This window comes from Adiantum capillus-veneris, chromosome 3 (assembly GCF_014529385.1).
Source record: "Adiantum capillus-veneris isolate H3 chromosome 3, ASM1452938v2, whole genome shotgun sequence".
Lineage (NCBI taxonomy): Eukaryota > Viridiplantae > Streptophyta > Polypodiopsida > Polypodiales > Pteridaceae > Adiantum > Adiantum capillus-veneris.
This window is the reverse complement of record NC_140933.1, coordinates 72,350,277-72,368,877: the sequence shown is the minus strand read 5'-3', so window position 1 is coordinate 72,368,877 and position 18,601 is coordinate 72,350,277. Positions and strand designations below refer to the sequence as shown.

Below are 18,601 nucleotides of genomic sequence, written 5' to 3'. Positions count from 1 at the left end.
CATCATAGTTCTATTTTCAAGGAAAGAAACCCACAAGTTGCTAAGCCTTATTGGACAAGTTCTATTGACGAGGGAGGAAGACCGAGATGTCAGATGAGAGAGGGAGAGAGAGAGAGAGAGAGAGAGAGAGAGAGCGAGACGACTCTAGATCTGCAAACCCCCAAAAGTGTGTCAAAAATGATCACACGAGATGAGTTTATATAGAGGGGATCAGGGTGCTATATATAGAGATACTATATATAGCTCAACACCCCCACTCAAATGAGGTCCCTAATGGTGGATGAAAAAATCCTGGGGGGCTCAAGGGAAAAACCCACATCTCTATATATACCCATCGCTATATTAAAATATTTTAAAATATACATTTACATTGTTCAAAGGAGCTACATCACTCCTGTTTTACAATATGTCCTTTCAAGGGTCTTTAACAACCCTATATATACAATTTAATTGATGTAAATTCCTCAATATCTTTGAGAAGCTTCAATGTCTTTAAGCAGCTTGATTATCTTTGAGGGTACACACTACTTGACGTGACTTTCATCCTGTAAACAATCTCAACTCAAGAAACGTATTGAGACGTGAAGGTTAGAAATAACCACATCGCATTGTCCTTAGAGACGGTTTGCGATGCCGCTCTAGAGACGACATAGAAAAAAACGTAATGCCGATGCAATTGTTGAGAGAGAAAGAGAGAGCACAGAAATAGAACCCCAAAGTGTGTAGAATACACACATGAGATGATGTATATATAGAGGGGACCTGGGTGCCATATATAGAGAAGCCATATATTGAGTAGCTTCACATATAAGCTCAACACCCCCGCTCAAATAAGGGTCCCTAACTGTGGATGAAAAAACCCTTCGGGGATCAAGGGAAAAACCCACAGCTCTATATACACCCACCATTATATTATAAAAATCATTGAATGTACAAATGTTAATGAGGAGCTACATCACTCCTTTTACAATGAATATTTTATGAGGAGCTACATCACTCCTTTAATGAATGTTTTATGAGGAGTTACATTACTCCTATCCTATCAAATACAATAATGAATACAAACGTTCAATAAAGAGGTGTAAAGACTATCGATTAGCTCGTAATCAGAAGTGTCTCCGTGAATCTGTTGTGTAGCTTGTCATCAATATGGCATGACCAAACATGTCTTCATAAATCTTTTATTGTCACCGAGTTTGTCTTCATGAAGTCAATTCTTTGATCAATCCTACATAGATCGTAGACTCAAAAAACATAGTCATGAAAATTATTAGCATCGTTAGTGAAATAATTAGATTCACAATGCCATAAGAGATGGTTCGCGACGCCACTCTTTTGACGACATATATACGTACGACAACATATAAGTATGAACGTAAAAGTAAAAGATGCGTGATTACGTGATGCAAATGACATGTGTATATACTACATAAAACGACATTTTTCAACGTAGTGATATCAATGAGTATCATCAAAGTATTAACAAAATATCATCATTGTATCAATAAAAATGAATAAATCATTATGGTATCAACGAAAAGCATCATAGAATAATCATTGTATCAACGAAACAACGTCATGGTATCACCAAGAATAACCATGGTATCAACGAAACACCATGATATCACTGAGAATAATCACTATATCAACGAAACAACATAATGGTATCACCGAGAATAACCATGGTATCAATGAAACAACATCATGGTATCACCGAGAATAACCATGGAATCAACGAAACAACATCATGATATGACCAAGACTAACCATGGAATCAATGAAATATCATCATGGCATCACCAAGAATAACCATGGTATCAACGAAATATCATCATGGTATCAGCAAAAATCACCATGACCAAAGTAGTAACAAAACATCATCATGGTACCATCAAAATCACTATGGTATCAACGAGAGATTATCAATAACACGATGTAAACTATATCTCTAAAATAATAATTATACGAGAATCAATGAACGAGTATATCATATAACAAAAGATCATGTACCAACACTAGCTCGATAGAATTTGGACGATCATCAACGGCTCGACTGAATGGGAACGATATGTAACTGGCTTCTGCAGCAAAGTTACGTCAGTAACAAATATATGATTGATGAAGAGAAAATATAATTGAGAAGTTTTCAGTTATGAGGAAAATCAAAAGCAGATAGTAAAATTTGCTTTTCAAACATATTCGCAGTACGAGAACGATAACCCAAAATCGGTGCAGAATTTAGAGAAAGTTTCTTCTGCAAAGTTGTACATCACATCAATTCCGATGGCTCGAGCGAATAGTTTCTACAAAATCATTCTCAATTAGCATAAAAATAGAAAAACCAAAAACGAAAGTTGCTTTTCAGGCATGTACGCAGTCTGCAAACGATAACTCAAAATCAATGCAGAATTTGAAAAAACTTTCATCTGCAAAGTTGTAGACCACATCAATTCCAGTGCCTCAGCAAGCTATTTTCTGCAAAATCAATCTCAATTAGGAGAAAAATTCAATTACGAGAAGAGTAGTTTTTGCAAAATCATTTTCAATGATCAATGAGGAGAAAAATCGAAAACAAAAACGTCTCACTCTCATACCATGTTGAGAGAGAAAGAGAGAGCACAGAAATAGAATGCCAAAGTGTGTAGAATACACACATGAGATGATGCATGTATAGAGGGGACCTGGGTGCCATATATAGAGAATGTATATATTGAGTAGCTTCACATATAAGCTCAACAGCAATCACATGTGCAGATAACATAGAAACAAATCTAATATCGACGTAATCACATGTGCACAAATATATACAAAAGACAGCATGTAATAAACATATTGGGACACCCAAGATCTCAATTGACAACAATCCTCATCATGGATTTACGTACCATGGCATTACAGAAAATCATCATGATGGTTTATGTACCATGACATTATAGACACTTAGAAAAACTTTGAAATAGGAATAATCATCATGGGTTCACGTAGCATGGCATTATGGTGGCATTAGAGGCGCTTTCAACAAAGAAAAACTTTGAAATACCAATAATCATCACGGTGTCACGTACCTTGGCATCACAGACGCTTTCTATTAAAAAATAAAAAACATGACAATATAGATCCATGTCGCTACCATATTGCAGGTCAAAGTACCATAGGTCCATGTTGTAACCATGCAAGTTCAAAATACCTTGCATCCACTTTATCACTGTACATAATCATCATGACGTTGTAACTATCATTAGGAACCATGGTCATAATTGATAACAAAGAAAGACCTGTAATCACTGATAACAAGATTAGTTGACAATCACGAGCAACCGGTAATAAAATCACTTTTAAATATTTTTTGGTGTAGAAGTGAAGAAAAAGTAATCAATTTTGAGTGGCTGCAGATGAAGCGTCCAATTTTTCAACATGTGCAAAGACTCTGGGCCATCAAACTTGACCCAACAGCCAACGAGAGGTGTGAACTAACATTATGTGTGTCCAACCAAGGAGGAGCTACAACACAAATTGCTATTAAGGTAGCAACGATAAAACATTATCAGCAATATTTCAACTTTGTCATCATGTTCATCCCAAGAAAATCAATTGAGTATAGCATTACTGTTACTATTTTCTATTGATGACATTATTTTAAACAAAACCATAAGATTATTACGAAATTCTTCCTTGGGCACCTATGGGTTGCACCTTATATTTCTTGTAGATGCAGTTGCCTGCATACAGATAACCTCTGCTCGCTAGTGCTACTAATGCAACGTCTATAGCAGCACTAAATAAAAAAATACAGATGACTAGCGTTGGCCTGTCAAATCTCGCATGCCTAATAATAGTCGCTTGGGCTATGCACTCGGATTGCTTTTGCAGCATGGCTGAGTGTCGACTCTGGATGTAAGGCAGTTCGATGCATGTTGCAGGACATTGTGAGCATGAGTAGGCGTTTGCGTGCACACACACACACACATAGGCAGCGCTGCAGTATGAGGGGTATTTGTGCCAACCAGACTATTGTGAACTCAAAGGCATCACGATGGCATGAATGCTGGATGGATAGTAGCAGGTAGATTTCTCTCCCAATAGGCTAACCCATCTGCTTCAGCAACGGTTTTCTGCATGTCATCAGCACCAATAAAAACAAGAGCACTTCGTAGTAGCAACATGCGCATTTTCACCCATGACCATTGATTGGTATCTATGTTCTATACGGTAAATCTGCACTGAAATATACAATCTGTACTGGACCTTGGGTTCACGACACATGCATCTTCCACAGCTTTTAGACTTTTTCACACTTGAAAATCACACATGAGAATAAATTCAGACACTTTTTCACACAAGCCATTGTTTTTCCCCTTGTGACAAATGATGTGGGAATTTCCTATGGAATGTTTCACTTGTGTGAAAATCTTTCACAAATGTGACTAGCATAAGTCACATGAGTCAAACATTTGTTTCACTTTTCCCTTAAGAGGAAAAGTTTCACTCAAAGTGTTCAAAGAATTCACTGTTTTGCTAAAAGTAGCAATCAATTTTCCACAATGTATGCACTTACTGTTATAGCTTAGCAGTGGAAAGTACTTCCAAAATATAGCATCTTTCTCACCTAAAAGTCACATGGCCATGCACAACCCACCTTCACAATGTGTCCAACAACATATCAGGTAATAAGCTAAGCATAAAGAGTTTTTGTTACCAACACAAATATCCAACACCACTTTAAAAGAAAGAAATTTTCTCCACACAATCCACATTCCCTTTGTCTCCTGCAACAACACATCAAATAGCAAGCTAGGCATGAGTAGCTTCAACTTACCAACACCAGAATCCATATAAATTGCTAGTTTATTAAAAAAAAAAACACGTTCAACGATAGTACACAGCTTTCTACAACACACAAAATTGGAGATTATTGAATCGTGCAATGAACACAATGAACTCTACAATGTCATACTCTACGCAAGCTCCGAAAATTGTTAGCGCTTCTCTCTTGATTCATCTCCTACTGTCTGCATAAGGAGCTGCAAAAAGATTCTAACAGTTGCAACAGAAGATTATCATTGACACATTAGTAATATTATTGATTTTAGAAAGATGCATATAGTATAAAACTTGTCAAAAAATAAAATACATCTAAAAATTAATTTTCAAATAAAAGTAAACATCAAAACTTGAACTTGGAAACCTGAGTAACCAGGTAGCCAACATGTGCTGATATGATTTAAACGTCGACCATAAACATGACATAGATAAATGATTGCATATCGAAATAAATAGACTTGCAGAAAATTCCACATCTAGCCAATGTAGGGAGTCCACATGAGGTACAATCTAACATTGGTTGACAAAATCTAGACTAGGTAGCACAAATACACTAGTTTTATTAGGCTGCTTAGAAGTCCAAATTCAAGTCGCCTCCGCATTGTAATGCGCATGACAACCTACAACAACCATTATTAAAAAAATTATTAAAGGCATGACTCCAAGAAAAGTAGTTAAATACACAAAAGTAACGATAGATGTATCTTTGTCTAGATAATACCTTGCATAACCTTATATATGTGTCTCCAATCCACCAAATCTTTTCCATGTTGCTCATCTTTCCATGTTAAAAGTGCCTTTTTTTCGTCAATATCCACACTTCTCACAAATGCATTGGTATTCAAATCTTCTCTCTGCCTTGCAAGGACAAGGTCACCCTTCTCAAGACATTGTGGGACACACCCTACCTTGCCTGGAGATAATAACCTTGAGAGAACTTTGAGACAACTAGTTTCATAAAGTATCTCATGCTCATCCGATTGTGTGCAAAGCCAAAAGAATTTGCAACGCAAACACTCAATAGGTTGAACTATGATACCACAATTAGACTTTGGACACCATTGAATGAATTTCTGGCATTCCTCTGCTTTAAACATTTTGAACTGTGTTGAGGCACGTTTTGTCCATCTACCCGCATGCAAGATAGGCCTTGGAATAGAGTCTGCAACCTCTTTAACAGCAACATCAATCTTCTTCTTGAATTGCGAAGAGTCCAATGATATTAATCTCTTTATGTACTTTTGAAAGAGATTTAAAGGTAGTATATGCATGACGTCATACACAAGGTCTCTCGAGATGTCAAATCCATAGAGATGAAAGAGTCTCCACAACACCGATTCACCTGCTAGACCTCCATCTCTTAAAGTCTCCTCCACCTTCTCCTTTGTTCTACATCGTTTGGACATCCTAATACTATTCCACAAGTCATCTACATGTCGTTCCTCAGGAGGATGTCTTCCTTGATATCTATTATTTGAGTAAACATAACGTTGTGTACCATTACCATCTCGCCTTAACTCTGCCATCGCCTTGTCTCACCTACAAAAGGCCATTCCACCATCTTTCACTTGACCTAGTTTGCACTGAGCAGGATGATCGCCGGTACAAACCATCAATATACATCTTAGACTTGTTCCCTCTTGAAGGCCATTGAAAATTGCTTCATTGGGCACGGCATAATCAACATCAAATCCATCTAGAAAGGATGTTTCAAGCTCAACCAATAATGGTTGAAGGAAAAATGATAATAAATCACCATGCTTTCTTTCTAGCTCCTTATGAGACAAGGGTAAGAAAAGAACTGGAATAGGTTCAACAATTGACCTTTTCCCGCCATTCATGATAACTATTTCCACCACAGCACTATCCTTTTGTGTTGTAGCAGTGGCTTGGAACCCATCCCAATGTAGAAGAAGGGAAAAAATTATTGGGTCACCCTACAAGAGGCAAGGGAAAAAACTCATCCAAATTTTGTGGAAACTAGTGTACAAGAGGAGCACAAGAGGAGAGAGGGGACAGGGGCACAAGAGCAGACAACGAGAGGAGAAGAAGAAGAACAGTATTTTATCGTCGCAGGAAAGTATCCGAAGAGACCTTAAAGATCTATCCAACAAGGAGACGTGAAATCAAGACCTATTATTCAAGAGGGAAATGGCATTTTTGAAACTAAAAACGGCACGAGATCAAGCCGAGACACATCTTCCCTGAACATTATTGCCTTGGAAAAAGTTTACCGCTTTTCCCTCTCTCCGTCTCACCGATGTGCCATGCCCATGGAAAACCCCCCCCCTCTTCCTAGATTAACTTTCATTTAAATTTTTAAAGAAGCATCTTTTGTGATTCCTATAAAAACCAACGTTTTGGGGACCTTCTGCTGGCTTTTCCGTATGATTAAAGAGAGAGCATCAGTAGTGTTCGGGAAAAATGTGTCTCAGCTTAATATCATGCCGTTTTCAATTTCCAAAATGCCGGTTGAGCTCAAGGGGAAAAGGAGAAATTCCGCCCCTAAATAGAGAAAAATAGTGTAAAAACCTAAAAAGTAACTAATTTCTTAAATTTTCCTCTTGGCAAATTCAAGGAAAGGCATTTCGTACGTTTGGGAAAATGATTTTTCCCGAACACTGGAGAGCATAGCTTTTTCATGTAAAGATGCTAATTTAAAAGGCATTGGGTACGATAAAAAAAAAGTCGCGCGAGATGCTCAGTGAAAATAGCTCCGAGAATGGCAGCAAAAAATTCCTAAACTTCGCAGCAAGTTGCACCAGAGTCCGGTTGCATTGAAAGCCTGCAGCTACTGCAACAGAAACGTTTTGAAGATTGAGGGCGACGTATGTACTGTGCGTGCCGAGAGAGGGAGAGAAAGAGATGAAACGCTAGCGAGACTCAAGAAAGGTCGGGTCTGATGCCTCCACGTTCACAGTCAAGAATTCTAGCTCTGAATCACGAGTCAGGATTGGACGTGTGTGTGTGTGTGTGTGTGTGTGTGTGTGTGTGTGTGTGTGTGTGTGAGAGAGAGAGAGAGAGAGAGAGAGAGAGAGAGAGAGAGAGAGAGAGAGAGAGAGAGAGAGACTCAGACTACTGCAAAAATAATGTACTGGAAACTCCTAGTCGCCCGAGACTAGAGCAGGTCTGAAAATTGCAAGGTGCCCTTACCTTGCCCAATGAAGGGTAACTTATGTTGTTGCCCATCACAAGGGAAGGACAATTTCACATTTGGCCAATCATTATGCAGGGCAAAAGTTTAGTGGCCCTTCACACATAGCATTAGAAGAAGCACATGGAAATCATTGTGAGTTATTGATTGCAAGCATTTTAAGAATTTTTGTATACCGCCTTAAGAGTGTACACTCTCTAAGATCAAGAACTTGCAATGCAGAGCTTACATGAGGAGCTATTGGACAGTGACTTTGATGCTAAACTTGTTTCAAGCGAGAAGAGGTTTCCTAGAATAGTATAGATTAGATTATGACCAACTAGTCTGATCAATTCAAACCATCCCCTTGTTAGCCAAGAGAGAGTGTGACACTTATAGCTTATCTCAATTAGAAGGCATGTAAATGGCTATGCAAGAATGCATCGTCAAGGTCAATGGACATAGGGTTGATAAACATGGAGCTAATGATGTAATTTTTTTTATATTATCAGGACTAGTATTAGAAGAGTTATGTGCCCACCATAAGCTCAAAAGTAATGGAGCTAATGTCTTACGAAAGACTCCCCAAGTATCAAGAACCACTTGTGTGTTATATACTATTTGCACTTATACATATTTCCAAATATGGCACATTATAACATTACCTTTAGTCCTATACTAACCTTTGAAGGGCACTTTGGCAAGTTACCCTTCCTTGGGAAGGTCTAGTAAAAGATAACCTTTTGCAGGGGAAGGGCCCTTTCACGAGCATGCCCGTCTTTGGGAAGGCCTATAAAGTTTTTGCCATGCAGGTGCAGGGTAAATTACAACGGAAGGGTGGGAAGGGTTGCAATTTTCAGCCTTGGACTAGAGCCCTCTCTCTCTCTCTCTCTCTCTCTCTCTCTCTCTCTCTCTCTCTCTCTCTCTCTCTCTCTCTCTCTCTCTCTCTCTCTCACACACACACACACACACACACACACACAAGCTTTACCACACAAGTACAGTTCTAGAATCCTGGTCATTTGCTCCATCCTTGACGTGAAGTAAACAAAATTTGTGTGTGTGTGTGTGGGTGTGAGAAAGTGAGAGAGAGAGAGAGAAAGAGAGAGTGAGCAAGAGGGATCTCCCTATTTTTACATGGAGAGACTTCTCCATTTTGCCATACCTCTGCTTGTTCAGATATCCTCCTCCGGCTTATATAATATAAAGAAACTCCCATATAATGAAGAGCTTTTGGGATCCTCCTCTTGCTTATATATTTTAAAGAAACTCCCATACACAGACGATCAGCTTTTGGGGTCCTCATTTGCAATGGCAGCATATTAAGCATACCAGCTTTTGGTGTCTTCATTCCACGATGACAACAAGCTCATTATGGTAACTTTCTCTTTTGTTTAGCATAAAAGGTTTGATTCAAATACGGCAAAAAAATGTTCTTCATTTTCTTTTCTCTTATGTTCATTAGGTGCATGCCTACTATGGATGTTCACACTCTAATCAATTGGGAAGTGGCAAATGTAGTCCATTTTGTCGAGAGTTTTTGTGATACCACCGAGTACTCCCAAAACATTCGGTTAGCAAGAGTGAATGGCAAATGTCTTGCTTTTATGAATGTGGAAGGTTGGTTAGAATTTGGAGTGGCCTTATTAACACATAGACACATGTTAGTGGGGTGGTGTAGAAATCGATTGCATGGGCAAGAGATTTCAATCTCAAATGGTGGATTTCCTCAACAAATCCCTCATTACTTGTTTCGCATGTTGAGCGGGATATAGCCTCCAATCTCATAACAACATCTTCACCTCAACCCCATCCTCATTCCATGGCTATTAATTACGAGCGGATTTTTCGCCCTAAAGAAGTTCGTCACTTGTATCTGATTGTAGGAAAAGAATTCTTACAAAAGTTTCATTCAGTACAACACAAGTCGTATTGTAAGAGTATGGACAAAATACGCAAGGAATGGTTCAAAGATGGATACAGCAATATGGCAATAGGAGATTCTTCTCAAATTAATTTGAGAAAAGATGTGGAGAAAAGAGAGGAACTTAAGCGCTTCATTATGTCTAAAATGCATACTCTTAAGCCATTATACTTTGATGAAAACAATATAATACAGTGGAGAGTACTGTCAGATGCCTATGCCAAGGTAATTGGATGGAGACACTACAATAGAAACAAAGGGACAAATGATCCAAAAAAGAATAATCTCTCTTCACTGCCATCAAATGAGGGTGAAGATGAGAATATGCCTATTGATGCTTTGAGGAAAAGGTGTTACGCGCAAGAAGAGCTTCGTGAATCTAATCCTATCTCACCTATTGTAAGTACCCTTTTATTTTTATACGATTGTGTCTTTACTCTTGCCACTTCAATAATGTAAATATGACTCTTTTTTCCCTCCTATAAGAGCAACGACGGTGTAGAAGAACCACTCGATTATGTGGTGGAAATCCAAAACCCTTTTGTTTATGATGCAAGAGAAGGTGCATCTACTTCAAGTGCTCTTATGGTAATAATCATTTTTATTTTATTTTATGTTTACTACAATACTAAAATCAAATATTAAGCGAACTTTTTTTTGCATCTTTTAAAGGATAATTTCACCCTTGAAGCTCTTCATGATGTGGTGGAGGCTCCAACTTTAGTAACTTCAGCTGATCCAATGGTAAGAGGAATTTATAAATGCTTCTTGACTTTATAGTGAAAGATCTTCAAGCGTTGTCATTTGCATATGTAGTATGTTGAGAGAGACTTATAGTTGAACTTTGTTTGGGCCATTGGGTAGTGGGTCACATGTACTTGTTTGGAGTCTCTTATGATTTTTGAGTTTTGACCTTGTTTTTGTTTTCTCTTATAGAATACTGACAATGTTGAAGGACAGGTACATAGGATGGAAACGCATAATTTTTATTATGATGAGATGGTAAGAGAGACAACCTGTCTATATATTGCGAGCCTTGATATGTGAGGTTTTTAGTTTTTATGTATTATATTGCATGGACTGGGGTAGGAAAGGCTCTCAAGAGAAAGTTGCACAACAATATGCCAAGCAAAGACAAGACAAAAACTTGATTGGACACATGGTAATATTCAAGGTACTATTGATAAAGGAAATAATAACACTTTGGTATCCACTTTATAACAAACTTTGGACTTATAATAGAATCATCAAAATCAAGTGTTGAAAGACTCAAGCTTTGGCATTGACGGTGAGGTAACATCTTTATGTACATTGCATATTTTAAGCTAGGGTCAAGTCTTATTTTGCTTTTCAAAATGTGGATATGTTTTCTTGTTTCTAGGAGGGTTATGGTTGTCAAAATGAGGACAGTTTAACTATGGGAAACGGCTCTCTTTTGCAAATGATGACGAATGCAATGAGCGTCTCTCCATCTATATTTGTAAGTTTCCATGTCTTGAGGTCTCAAATCAAGTATGATTTATTGAGGTCTCTAACCATATTGGTCATATCAAACCTCTTTATTGTGGGAGTGTTAGGCTTTAGTCATTTTTAATTTGAATTATGGGAGCATCATGCTTTAGTCATTTATAAATTGAGTTTTTTGTGGTAGGACGCAACTACTTTAAACAACATTAGGGACTACTCTCAAATTGATCAACAAAGACATTTCAATGAGAACTTTTCTCACCAACATGTATCTATCAAGGATCATATGGTAAGTTCATTTTGTTGAGATGTCCTCACTAGCTCCAAATTCACTAATCTCATCTTTATGTGCCACTTAGGAGGTCATGCAATGCATGGACAAGGAGAAAACATTTTTCTCTCTCGTAAGGAACAATTACTTGTTGATGAGTTGGAATCTCATTTGCAGACCCTCACTAATTCAAATGAAATGGTAAGTGTTTGATTTAGGAGAGTTTAGGTTTCTATATCATGGTTGTGATCTAGATGCATGTGGGGATAACTATTCATTTTTTTCCCCATAGAATTTATCAACATTGCAAGGTGGATTGTTACCTTTTCAGTGTTTACCAAACGTACTCAATGCAGATCCTCAAGGGTCCTTTCTCATTGTAGATTAACATGATACTAAAAAATGTGGTAATTGTTAGTCTTGGTTTCTTACATCATCTAGTTGGCTCATAATATAGGAATGTTGTGTGGAAGACATGACGCCTACTATCAAAGAAACAAGGAAGGGGCAAAATTTTGTAAGCCTTAATACCGTTATGGTAAGTAGCAGTTAACTTCAAGAATATGTGTCAACAAAGGTATCCTTTGTTACATTGCCTTGGTTTTTAAGATTAAAATATCTAGCATGATACCAAGGGTTAAATGTTTTTAATATGTTTATTGTAGATTTTGAAGGAGAAGGTGACAAACAATGAAAATTTGCCCTTATCGGTAAAAGACTCTATGGTAGATTTACTTTTCCTTGTAACGTTCAATATTTTGGTTCTACGTTATAGTATGTATCACTCAAATTAATTGCAAGAATTATTTAGGTTGCCCTCAATTCAAGGCCATCTAGAGCAAGGAAGAGACCACTAAGATATGCAGAAAAAGACGATGAGAAGGTAATAGCATGTGTTTTATACATTAGTTCCTCTTTTCAATTAAATAGAGGCTTCTTTAGATTGTTTAGGAAAACCAAGTACATATCAACCAAGGATTAAAGGAGCTATCAAAGAAGGATATGAGTAAAGAGAAATGTCAGGTAGAAATTGCAAGTAAATAAGAGATTGTATAGTCTCATTTAACTTCGCTATTCACATATTGTTGTGTTGTTCTTAAAAAGGTGAACTTAATTGATATAGAGCGTGATGAAATGGAAGCTATTGCCGTAAAAGCAATGGATACACATGACATTGATATCATGTATCGACATTTACCCCAACGCATTAAAGAACTCAAGAGTGATAATAAGGCATTCTTCCAATAGTGCTCAAGAAAATCAGAGCCCGAGCTTCTTCTACGTTCATATGTAACTTGGATTCTTAGGTCTACAAGTTCCTTAAATGAGGAGTAATCCTTCTTGTGTGGATTATCCTACTAAATATTTTTGAACACAAAGCCATTACTTATGTTGTGTTTCTCTCAAAATCAATCAATACTTTGGTTTGTCTCAAACTCTAAAATGCTATACCTTTGCGCCTTTACACTCTCTAGGTATTTTTGTTGTTGTAAAATACACTTCTGCATTGATTTAAGTGGCTCAACTAAACATTGAAAACATGAGCACAATAACAAGTTGAAAAGAGGGGGTATAGTTCAAAGGGATGCATATGTGTGTGTGTGTGTGTGTGTGTGTGTGTGTGTGTGTGTGTGTGTGTGTGTGTGTGAGAGAGAGAGAGAGAGAGAGAGAGAGAGAGATTTTATTATCGTCCTTGGAGGTCAAATATGAGTTATGGGACCAAAGATATATGTATGTATGAAGCATTGAAAACATGAGCACAATAACAAGTTGGATAGATAGATAGATAGATATATATATATATATATATATATATATATATATATAGAGAGAGAGAGAGAGAGAGAGAGAGAGAGAGATACTTTTACACATATGAGTAATTTAAATAAAAAACATAAAGGACGAGAGATTTTATATTAGAAAAAGGACAAAATTACATTTATCGGCTACATTCTTTGATGATATCTCTGTAACGCAGTTGCATCCAAGACGTCTATTGTGTTTCTCTCTAAACCATCAACACAACAAGAAAAAGACAAAAACAAAGCTTCTTGAATCAGCTTAAGAAAAGAAAATCACAAGCAAACTTATCTGTCATGTCTATGCTCTCCATAGCTTTGATACCATGTTGACGAGGGAGGAAGACCGAGATGACAGATGAGAGAGAGAGAGAGAGAGAGAGAGAGAGAGAGAGAGAGACGACTCTAGATCTGCAAATCCCAAAAAGTGTGTCAATTGATCACACGAGATAAGTTTATATAGAGGGGACCAGGGTGCTATATATAGAGATACTATATATAGCTCAAAAAGTTCAACTTCCAAAGTTGACTTCAATTACTATTAAACAAACACGGTAAACTGTGCCGGTCACCGTTGGTTGCTAGGTTGAGTAGTTTCATAGAGAGTCTAACCAAGGGGTTTGACATCCTCAATTTTAACCAAGGGTTTTGTATTGCAAAGGCAACACCAAGGAATACCAGTGCAATACTTATTTATGTTCACTAATCTTTCAATTAGTGTTCCTAGGTCTTTGCAGGTAAAAAAATTGATGATGTGCAATTGACTACGGGTACGTGAACACTAGGTTCAACCTCCAAGTACGCATCTGATTTGGTTTTATTTCATTTTTTAATATGTTTTTGTTTATTTTTCCAAGTAGAATATATAAGCTTCTATGTTTTCATCCACATAGTGTCCAAAATACATTTATGCATTATGCAGTTTTGGACCTATATGTAAGGTTTGGCACATATTGTCACATGGGTTACAACATGTTCTTGGAGCTCAAGGAGTTCAATTTAGCCATTGTAGAGTAAAGATAACGAGGGTCCCTCTCACTCATGTGGTAGAGTTTTTAGAGCCCTCCACACACAAGTACATCTTGTTCTTGAAGGATGTTCTTTTTTCAGACATCCTTATCTATCTAAGACATATTCCACATGTGAAGAATATGAGTCTCTAGGACTGACACTAACGCCCTTTATTTCAATTATGTGTCGTGATTGAGTCCCTACGTGCTAGTCAAATCCGATTATTGGACAACTCTAAGCACATTGTATCAAGAAAAATTTTAGTGGCCACAAATTATCGGATACTTAGTGAAACTGATTAAGGTTGCAAGTATGGTTAAACAACTTCGACGGATGGTTGTTTAAACAAGTAGTAAAGTCATGTTTTGTTAATAAACTAGTTCATTTGATACCTAAATGTGATGGATTTTCACATTCTATTATGGTCCAAATAAATTAGCATGGTTTTCACATGGAAATTATTTATTTCTTTTCTTGTGCACCCGCATGAGCATAACATTCTACCAAGGAAATGCTAAGTATGTACGTTACCACAAAGCAACCTAATTAGAAAGATTATCTCTCTACTTGGGGTTTTCTTACCATAAGGAAAATCATGTTTGCGACTAAGTTTAGTTTTCTTATGTTCAAGTAAACTTCTCGTCAACCTTGAACACCAGTTATGATGGGGTTCTCTACTGATGAAGAATGATAACAAGTCAAGGACTTAACTTTTGCTGATGAGTTACGTCAGTCACTTACTTTCATGGAAAGTGAAAAGAGGTACTCTTTTGGGTACATCTTCGTTGTGATAACTCGTTAAGTATACTCAAGTGAGTTCTAAATGGAATATATACGCTATGTTGGATATGGACAACAATGTAGAAAATCAAGATGTTCTTTTTTATTTCATTGAACCTTCTATTAAATTGTATTCCAATCAAAAGGACAACTAGGTCCATGAAGCTAGGATGCCAATGAAGAAAACACGAGTGTTTCTTATGACACTATCACCACTTTTGTTTTTGATGACAAAAACACTTCTTCAACGGGGGAGTAATGTACCAAGGGTAGACCCGAGGGGGGTCATGGACCCACGCCAAGCGTTGGCTGCTAGGTGTGGACAAGGATTCTAAATAAGGATGGCCAAGGGCCTATGTAAAGGGTGGCTATGCGGATAATCCTCACAGCAGTTCTCTGGATTCTCACAAACAAACTATCTGATACTTGGAATATGGTCATTTGGTATCAACTTCATACAAGGTCATACACCATGAGCTATGGGTTTACAAGCTCTAAACCCAAATATCAACAATTAAGTTTATATGAAAAAATATATATTATATTATATCATAAAAGAGAAAGGGATAAAAAAATATCAAGGGCATATTGATGATTGGCCTAAGCTCTTACCATTTGCTTTGTGGGCTGACCGCACTACACACAGTTCTGTTATAGGTTTTATGCCGTTCAGGCTGATGTACCGGTAAAAACCCATTATGCCTATAGTGGAGGCGGTTATGACTTGGACCATAATGTCATGGGAAGAGGGCATGTCTACAGAAGATTTGCTTGCTCTACGTATTCGTCAACTGGAGAGGCGTCAAGAAGATATCGAACAGGCTAAAGAAAAGCTTAAGGAGGCAAGGTTGAAGAATAAAGCAGCATTTGATGGAAAGCATAGACTATGACCTCATGTTATCAAAGACAGCGACTGGGTACTTTTTTATTACAGTAGCTTGGAAAATCAATATATTGTTATGCCAAAAATGATTAAACGGTGGTTTGGACCATATATGGTGCTTCATGTTTTAGATAATGCAACATATATATCAATTATGCGAACTTGATGGCACTGTGCTCAAGATGCCCATCGCAGTAAAATGGATCAAGCTATTCAAGAAGTGAGAAGACGAGATCGTTCTTAAAGATCTCAATTCAGATCAACCTCTAGAAGATAATGTTATGTATGCATCGGACGATGTCTCTGATGAAGCTAATTAAGTGCAATTGGCACAGACCAGAGGCTGTGCAGGTTTAGAGGGTGTGGATGTCGTGCAGCTCCGCTTCCATGAAGGAAAAGTGAGCAAGAGGTAGCTGCAAAAATGAGCTGCGAGACCAAACCGTTACAAACTGGTGAAATGGAGATATAGATAGAGAGAGAGGGGGAGAAATTGACAAATGAGAGCAAAAAGGTAATGAGAAGGAAATAGAGAGAAGACGGGGGGGGGTATAAATAAAAGAAGAGAGAGAGAGAGAGAGGGAAGAGAGAGAAGAAGAGAGAGGAAGAGAGAGAGGGAGAGAGAGAGAGACTACACTTTGTACTCAATATTATATTGATCTCACACATGTGTCATCTTGACAAATACATTATGAAATTGCCAAGATTTGTAAGCTTTTTCATCATCAACTTTATAAGAAAGGGGGATTTAAAGTTATCCAGGTGAGATTACATTAAACCTATGGCAAGGGGGAGAGAGAGAAAGAGAGAGACAATACTTTTCTTCATCTATTTTTATGATTTTTTTAAAGAGCGAAAGGTTTGAGGGTAAGAGGGGCCATGCCGCCGTAGGTTGTACTCGTGCTAGATCATTAACAAGAAATTCTTGAAGGAGGATGTTTTCATGCCCTAGGTACCTAGTGAAAGGTATAAGAATTCGGTGTGCATGAAGGAAAATTAAAAGCGGGGAGCCAAGCATCAACAGCGCTAGCCGTATTGTTGTTTTATGGAAAAGAGAAATGATACGTTTTAAAAACTTAAAGCGCAGGATTGAATCTCCTCAGCGGGATTCCCATTGCGGTTGTAGTTTCTAGACCGAACCGGTCGGAGGGTGTCATCCACCAGTGTCTCGCGGCTCCACTCGCTCCCCAGGTCGAAGGTGCTGATGTTGACGTATTCGAGCAGCCAGTCAGGAGAATCTCCGGCGGGGGTGAGCACCAGCTGCGCCGTACGCAGCTGCGTGAGGCAATCCTCTTGTTCTGTCCTGACGAATTCGTCCAGGGCACCCTGCTCAAAGTCGTTGCCGTTGGGGTCATCCAGATTTGTGAACTTTCTTTGTTTGTAGAAGCCAGGTAGTGACAAGTTTCTTTCTTGGTATAAGCCAGGTAGTGGCAAGTTCCTATCCACGGTTGCATCTGTGCTAGAAAACGGCACAACTGCAGTTAATTTCACCGGCCATATCTCATACTCGCAGCGCTGCAACCAGATCATCAATAACATATTCTATTAATCAGGGCCACAGTCAAGACTAATCACAGCACGTCTTATAATTATCAGGCCGCTCTCAATGTTATACTATATGTAACCATCTATATATTGTGCGCCATGAAGTACATGCATACATTATAAGCAAGAATGTACGCACGCAATACGTATCTTTCTAAGAATGAGTAAACACACGTATTTTGTTATTACTAGCAGCTACCCAAGTGATACTTACAAATGCCGCAGCTACTGGACTCCTATTAATGGACTGAGATAGCAACAGAAGTTGCAGCGCGAGCAGCACAGGAACAGCAACGTGAATGAGCCCACTCATGGACCCTCCAGCCATGGTTGTTTCTGCAGAGGAGGAGTATGGCAGAGGAATTGTAGTTATACAACGTCATATGACTGTAGTACTCTGCTTTAAGGAAGGAGCGCCCGAGATTTATAAGAGCTGGCCGTTAGGTCGACCAGCCTGGCCAAGTTCCAGTTAGGACCAGCCTGGCCCGCGTTCTGGATCACGTGCTATATTTATTTAGACAATACCACGTCGAGCTGCACGTCCATGGCACAAAGCCTGCTGCACGAGAACGCGAGAGAGAGAGAGAGAGAGAGAGAGAGAGAGAGAGAGAGCAACAAAGGCACATGACCTCCACGTGCCATCCCCTGCCCTTTCCTTTCAGTTTCCTTTTCCTTCTCCTTTTACCCCCTTGAACTAGCGGGATATTTTTTGAATTTATCCTAGCTGGTACCCCCTACTCTCTCTTTCGGAAATTTTTGTTCTGGATCACGTGCTATATGTATATAGATATTATGTCAAACTGCACGTCCATGACACAAAGTTATAAGTACGTAAAATAGACAAAAAGGTTTTCAAACTAGTCTTTCTTGGTGGGCCTTGATATATAACAAGTATAGAATATAAAGGACATATGTTTACCATCTAGCAATAAAGGAAACAAGATTGTGACTAACTCGACAATGACGATAC

General features: G+C 38.2%; 1 protein-coding gene across 1 annotated transcript; it reads right to left on the bottom strand.

The window, feature by feature from the left end:
* Positions 1 to 16,964: 16,964 nt before the first annotated feature.
* Positions 16,965 to 17,625, bottom strand: LOC147461094 (uncharacterized). Its single transcript, XM_086500044.1, has one exon. The coding sequence runs from the start codon at positions 17,623 to 17,625 to the stop codon at positions 17,155 to 17,157; it is 471 nt and encodes a 156-aa protein (XP_086356170.1). The 3' UTR covers positions 16,965 to 17,154.
* Positions 17,626 to 18,601: the final 976 nt, after the last annotated feature.

What these genes read in the sequence shown, in the direction of transcription:
- LOC147461094 (XM_086500044.1), bottom strand. Translation starts at nt 17,625, where the DNA reads ATGTTATTGATGATCTGGTTGCAGCGCTGCGAGTATGAGATATGGCCG.